This window comes from Cottoperca gobio, chromosome 13 (genome assembly GCF_900634415.1).
Source record: "Cottoperca gobio chromosome 13, fCotGob3.1, whole genome shotgun sequence".
In the NCBI taxonomy this organism is placed as follows: Eukaryota; Metazoa; Chordata; class Actinopteri; order Perciformes; family Bovichtidae; genus Cottoperca; species Cottoperca gobio.
Genome location: NC_041367.1, coordinates 18576906 through 18584773, shown reverse-complemented (window position 1 = coordinate 18584773; position 7868 = coordinate 18576906). Strand labels below are relative to the sequence as shown.

General features: G+C 37.7%; 1 protein-coding gene across 1 annotated transcript in view; it reads right to left on the bottom strand.

Moving 5' to 3' along the window:
- Positions 1-3293: 3293 nt before the first annotated feature.
- Positions 3294-7868, bottom strand: part of nectin1b (nectin cell adhesion molecule 1b) — a 142586-nt gene continuing 138011 nt past the window's right edge. Inside the window, exon 9 of the mRNA XM_029445967.1 lies at positions 3294-5957. Within this exon, the coding sequence (XP_029301827.1) occupies positions 5718-5957 (240 nt within the window). The 3' untranslated portion in view covers positions 3294-5717. The remainder of the gene's footprint in view (positions 5958-7868) is intronic.

The window sequence follows — 7868 nt, the reverse complement described above, 5'->3', positions numbered from 1 at the left end:
TGCGGAAAAGATGTTTTCAGTCTCCCGTGAAAAAGTCTCACATTTTGTTGACTCAGCAAAGGATGGATGTTGTCCTTCGTGAGAAGACGGTCTTGATAACAATGTTGAAAAAATGATACATTTAAATTTAAATCTGTACCTGGTAAATATATTTGCTTTCTGATTTTTAACTCACAGTGTGAGTCAGAGGAACAACAAACTCACATTTTCAATTGTATCAGTTTTAGCTTTGAGGCTATAAAGCACTAAATTATTTTCCCAAAATTACAAAATTCAGGTTTGTTACCATTTTTACAAAAAGCAGTTGTAAAAAGGCAAAAAAAGCTTCACAACAACATGTAAAAACACAATCCTCTATATGGTACTTTAAAGCTTAATATTGTTAATATACTCAAAATAAATTAGAAAATAATACTGCGTAAGTATTCAACATGTTTGATTGATGAAATTTGATTGGGACTTTTTTGTAAAAGTTACCAACAGTGTTCAGTGTTCAGTTCAGTTTTATTTTGATCAGCTGTGTAGGTAGCACTTCTGCTGACTCACTGACTCTGAATCCCCACTGAATGATAAAACTGCCTCAGCACTTTCAACTTATGGCTATATATTATATTCTTCTATATCTGTAAGATAAGTAGTCCCCAGAGTCTGACTGTTTGAATTCATTTCCTTTCAGCTTCCCCGATGCTACATTACAACAAATAGTGTCCAGTTTCACTGTAATAACAGGTTTGCAGCTTTCAAAGAATGGTAAATGGTTGTGAAAACACTCAATGTGGTCTGAAGGATATCTGAGACTTGTTGCAGACATCATCCTGAGTCAAACTGAAGGATGGCACTAACATTGGTGAGTCCATCTATAAATAAAGCAAATGAAAATAAGGTTGTTCCTTGGACAAAGTGTTTAAACATGGTTCATAGCTATTCAATTATTCAGCCAGGAATCACATTTTCAATAATAATAAATAACAATATTCCCAACATTGCTTCGAGATTATCGGTTAAAGGGATCAGAGTTGGCTTTGCCTTTGTTTTCCTACGGTGAGAGAAGCGACACAGGCCAGCAGGGGAGGTAACGCGAGAAAAAAAACTGCCTAGCTGTTTTCACCGCGAGACTCTGCGGTGAGCAAAGAGAAGATTTCCTATCATGCTTTTTCCCATTTTAGTCTATTTACATGTTCTTTAAATCACAAATATCACATTACTGCTCATAATCCAAAGCATTCTTTTTTTCTAATTTACTCCTACATTGGTTAATGATAATGTACTGTAATAATAGCATCGACTGAACATCCTAGAACGGCTCTTCAACTGTAGGGGCACAGGTAGGGCTGGATACAAAACACAATACCTCATAGTCATAATAACATGCACACTAAATGGCATGCTGCCTATGTTCAAGAAACAATCCACATTAGAACAAAGTAGCCTGCTCAATTCAGAAATTGGCGTAGTTGCAGGCCAAGAGTTTACTCTGCCGCAAAACAATGCTGGGCCCAAAAAAAACATTTTGCCTGAAAAACTATATTAATGGCTGAAAAACTATGAAGAAAATTCTCTTTAGCGACACACACATACACATAGTACATAGATGTATCACAGTTTTGAACCGTGAGGTTAAAAGCCACCATGAGTCTCATCAAGAATCGTATATTATATTCTAGTGCCATTCATGTGTGCAGGGAGTCACACAGGGGAGCACACTAATGCCAATGCAATGCCAAAGGCAAGAAGCAGCAGAGAGCTTTTCTAAAAGTCTTCTTTTTAGAAAGCAGCTTTCCGTGGTATACAAAGAAAAAATGTTTGAATGCACTATCCATTAAAAGATGCAATAATCTCCTATTGGTGTGTGAACATGTCTAAATCTAAAATTATTTTTTATTGAAGAAACCAGCAGTTCAATAGAATAGATTTTTTGTTTGTTTGTTGTTCAGGAATTCTTCTTTTACTTTTGTAATGGGATGTTTATGGCAAAGAAATCTTTCTGGGCATGAAGTCTTCGACATGCAGGTTTGACAGCTCCTGGGGGCTTGCTGTAGGCTACACATTCTCTGGCAGCCAAACTAGATCTACTCTGGCTTTGACCAACAACTACTGGGTACGGTTGATTACACAGCTGGAGCACTGACTTGAAATAGTATGGATTATATATGACTGACTTTGTGCTGATGTTGTGGTGATGTGTGATCAATTAAAAAGCTAACAGAAAGATACAGCAGCTTGTTGATACATTTAATATATATATATATATATATATATATATATATACACTTTATGATACCTTAGCATTGATGTGGGATTAATTAGCAAACAGAACAATAGAAGCTAAGAGAAAGATATCTTGTTGACATTACTAATTTGCAAAATAGTCAATGATATGCAGCTGGCAGCTAACTCTAGAAGGCTGCCTATTTTATCCTATTATGGTTGCAGTATATATCAACATAAATCAAATACACATTACATTTGAGATTTTTCTTAAAGCCGCAATACTCAATATTTCATATTAACAATACATCAAATATCTAGTGTACTGTATGTCTAAGATGAAAGGGATCAGCCATAGTAATGAACTACGCCTGTCTCGTGCGGGGTTTTGCTTCTTTTCACTTTTCATGGGTGTTGTGCTGACTTAATGTAGTTTGAAGAGCAGAAAGACTTTGTCTGGTGTTCCTCCTAGTGAAACGCCTTGAGACCCTCTGTCATTGAATACTCGTGTAATGTGCAAACCACAACAACTTCAAGTTACCCAATTATAAGACAGTCCTTTTAATGTTATCAGTACAACAATCTGATGTCTTTGAAAGTCGTACAGTGTGTAGTGCTGCTGAGTTTGCTTTTGCATATTGTAGCTCATAGTTTTGCTTCTCCAGCTCAATAAGCTTTGAAGGAAAAGCTCTGATAAACCCATAACACGGCAGACAGACCAAGAAACAAGCGACTAGCTGGTGAGCATAGGGGAGCATTTAGCAGCTAAAGATCCCAATATTTCCCTCTGGTGTTGGTGGAGACCAAAAACAGAGCTAAAAGGAGAGAGATTATTGTACTTACATTCATCATGTGGAGCGACTGCTGCTCTGTGTCTGCTGGATGTATATAAAGGCAACTGTTAACTAATGGCTAACATGTTAGCCACATCATTTTATAAGGGGTTATTTTACTGTTGTGTTTTTAGCTTGTTCTGCTGCCCCCAAGTGGCCTAAAAAGAGATGAATTAATTCCACTTTAAACACAGTATGAGACGTGCATTATTGTGTTGACAATAGAACTACAACAACTATGACATGGGTAGTTTGTGAAGTTTAATGTTAAACTGCATGACTTGTTTGTTTTTTCACACATCAGATACATTGTTAATATTTACATCAAACATAACTCAAATAAAAAAAAAAAACAGGTTAAATTGTTTCACATCGTTTCATTATTTAGCAACAAGAATAGCTCATAACCCTAATACTTATTCAGGTTTCATCCTTCCACAAATGTACAATAATAATAATAAAGAAATGTGCTGTAGGTCTATATATATGTTTAAAAAAATAAAAACTAAATGTTACAGTCTTACAAAACACAAAACAACGAGGGTGAAAACAAACATGGCAATTATCTTCAGGACATTCAAAATAATCAAATGTGACTGAAAACAAGGATTTGACAGTGAAAATGAATACATGTAAATGCCATTTAAACATACTTTGCACCAAGTAGTAGCATTTACACATAATATAATAATAATACTTATAATGAAAAGGAAGGATTTTGTGAATAGTAAATGTGTCACAAAAAGACAAAGTAGTGTTTCAGTGTTTTTTCACACAGCAGGTACAGCAATATCAAACTCCTTCAGCGGTTTGAACCAGAGGCCGCTGCTTAAACTAAATGCTAGCACACATATCGAGCCATTGCAAGACAACAAGGTGAGCACAGAAGAAAGTCTCACAAGTTTTACTCTATCCAATTAACCACCATATGAGTAAACACTAAATTACCTTCAACAACTCAAGGATTATTTTTTCCACATTGAGCACAAACACAAGTATTTTCTTTTCTTTATTTTTTTTTCTAAACATACATCTGACATGGCAAAAAATGTGAACTTTGTTTATGCAAATCTGCTGTGTCTAGAGGGCCCGTGTGTATGAGGCAGTATCCTGAAATTGGCTCATCAAGCACATTAGCTTATGTATGGTTTGAAATGAACAGTCACAGTGTAAAATGGACTCAGTGCTATCGTATATAACTAAGCATTCTATAAAAAAATACAGTAGCAAGCTTTTCTCTTCAGTGTTTCTTAGACTGATTTGAAACTCTTTAGGCTATATTAGTACAAATCAAATTCAAAAAGATATTTAAATATGTTAAACATGTGGGCTGTCCTTGAAAAAGTGTTCCCTTTCGGTATGAGTAGAACTATTTGTACCGTTTCTTTTTTCCAGGACAACCCAAGTATGTGATTGTCTTCACCTATTGCACCTGCATAAAGAACGACTCCTGTAGGTTGATAACTCCGCACAAACACAAAGGACCCACAATGCAATGGACCTCAGACCAACCTCCATGAGCAACTCAAGTTTTCACATACAGATATGGAAAATACAGCATATGGCAAGTGATGATGTAAACTGGGAAAGTGTAGCACATTGCCAATCAATTATTTCCCATCAAACAAGCTAGTTTTAATGTAAACTCTGGCATGAAAGCAAATGGACAAAAAACCTAAATGAAACTATATGTCTTTGGCAACTACTGTCAGATAATAATATTCATAAAATAATAATATTCATAATAATAATAATAACAATAATAATATCCTGGAAGGATGGATAATAAAACATGGAGAAATAGAAAAAAGTAGATACTGTTGGATCTCAAGCCTTTTGTTTAGTTTTTTTTGTAGCTAATGAGGATTTGCTTCTAATATTCCGAAATATCCAGTCAAACTCCCTAACAGCGAAGCCATTATGAAAAGTAATGAAGGATTCAGTTTAGAGACTGCCAATTCACATCTTCACGTAATAACCCTGACGCTAACTGTCATTAAAGGGGTAGTCCATGTCATTATAGATTGATAATTAGCTTTACAAATCAAATTGCATTAATTTCTTTTTTACCAGAATACACCCAAACACACATACAGTACAGTATATCACTTTCAACGAAGCAAGCATATGATTGACAGACAAAGAGAAAACAAACAAAAGAAGCACATTGCTAGAAAAGGTCACTACCACTGTGGGAAATGTAAAAAAAAAAATAATAATAAAAGAAGAAAAAAATTAACATCTTGAGTGACACAATGGCATATCCTGTACACGGTTTAGACGGTTGGCAAAAATGCAAAAATATTCAAAAGGGGAGGAAGCAATCAAAAGACAGACTGGATAAGTGGGCACTCGTGAGGGGTGAGGGGTGGTGGACGAGGGTAGTTGTGTCGGCTACGCTAATATCACAAGGTGAGCGGGGTCCTACAGACAGCCTCAGTGGAGCAAGCAGTGCACAATACACAGGGGATTCAGGGTCACAAGTTCTTTTCATCATGGCTCAGTGGGGGAGGGAGGGGGAGGGGAGGGGGAGAGGGGGCCTCTATTTTAAGCCTATAGAACAAACAGAAGCAAGGTGGGAATGGATGCACATCCGTTCAGCAGAGCTTTGTTTTCCATGAAGCGTTTGTGGCACTATCATGTTGCCTCTTGCAGAGCCAAGAGTTACTTGACATGTCACACGGATTGCTCCTTGGGGAACGTGAACGGAGCTCGAGGGCCGGGTGCGGGGAAGCTCGTGTTGGAGTACGTGGGCTCGTTGGGTGGTTGCTGCGCATAGGGGTGCTGAGGCAAGAAAGTAACAGGAGGACAGGCCGGAGCGGACTGAGACTCAGGGAAGGGTTCCATGTTGCAGACACGCTGGTAGCTCATGTATTCAGCCGGGTTCAACAGCTCTTCTGGACGCCTCCCAGAGTCCTGCGAGGAGGAAGACAAAAGAAGAAGACAAATCTGCAGGGTCACAGGGTTTCTTTTCTCTGAGGAAGGCTGACTGAACCCGAAATGGAGCGTCATCGCATCAGTACATTGCAGTGCACAGCAGAACGGCGAGTATACACAGTGAGGTAACTGAGTGGTTTACTATACAGACATCAGAAACAATGTCACACTTATTGTGTGTGTTTCCCTATTGATTACCGATATACAACTTCAAATTTACCAATTAATTTAATACATATGTATAATCCTCTATGCTGAGATAACATGATGCCAAAAGGGTTGGATGCTTTTTTTTATACTGCTTTGAGTTTTTCAAATAATATTGTGGTAACATCTGCAATAAATTGTCAGATTGTAAAAAATGTGGGATTTATATAACACATTTTGCTTTTATAGTTAAGTAGCAGTCCAGACATTACAGGACCAGCTGTGGTATTAAATATGCCATATGTGCATAACTGGCCACCAACTCTTTACACTGACTGAGGGCCTTATTTTCATGGATAGGAAAGGTGCAGATACAGATGGTGGTGAAAACTGGTTTAGGCCAGCTGGAGCTTTGGTAATGTGGCTCTGCAGTGGCGAGCGGGGGTTGGGTACAGATTCAGAAAATAACGGAGGTGTTATGTTTGGGGATTGTGGCAGTTATCATGCGTCAAATCAGTCTACTCAGTCTACTCAGTCTACTCAGTCTGAATTTACATCTGGATGTTATAACAACTGACATTATCAAACGATGAACAAAAAATGAACTTAGGTGCTTATTTAGCAATGATATTTAAATGATTCAGTTTAGTAACACTTACATTTCTACAATGATGAAAACTCTCAATAACTGTAACAGTGTGCATTTGAAGGGGCACTTCAGCAACTTGCCATTTACTATGGTGAATTTACAGAAGACAGATTAAAAAAAAGAATGGTCAAAATCGATGTCGCATAGGTCCGGACTTTTAGTGGCTAATATGGATCATGCTCCAGAAACACCAGATCTTACAATTCCCAAAATGCATCTCAATACCATCTTTTATTCCCATGTCTTTCCAATCCCCTCATGCCAAGTTTATAACATACTGTAGTCTTTTTGATAATTGTGAGTCACAGGCGCAGTCCAACATTACCCTGATGACATCATTGGGGTCCTTCTCTAACTCCAGAACCACAGAAGACATCATACAACTGTTTTTACAAGCTTAGTATCACTCCTTGTGACAAGTAAAATAGCTGCAGTGCCGTTTCAAGCTGTTTCCATGACTTCACAAAGTAATGCCTGCATGTAATTAGCATTTCTTCATTGAATATTAAATAACAAGACTTGTGAGAAGCTCTTTCACATTTGTTTTCTTTCCTGCCACCATCAAAATTAAGCACAGCCATTATTCTGCTGTTGTTTGAATCATCCATTGTCTGACTGTTTATGTATCCATATTAAGCACATTGCTTCTAGTGTTACTTGAAAGTGTATAATGGCTTTAAGATCTTACATGGAGCTGTGCACACCGTGTCTTCGGGATGTCAGCTATCATGCTGATGCCCTTGTGTAAACTTGGAATCAGTGTTACCCAGCTGTGACTTCTAGAGTCAACAAGTACGTAGAAAAGTGCAGCACTTCAGGTATTTATTTTGCATCATTCGGTGCGAGCTATGCAAGCTTTTAATCAAGGTACTGGCACCGGATGAGGAATGCAAAACTGCGTTTGGCTTTGTGAGTTCACATCACACTCAAACTGCTACACAGATGTAATCCTCTGGTAAAATAAAAGGCAGACATCCCACTTGTGGGTGACATGTACTGGTTCCATTTGACTTCATTAATACTTACTGCCTTTACTACTGCACCAGCATGTGTTTTGGGTGGGCGGAGAGTCAAGTTTCAAACAACACAATTGT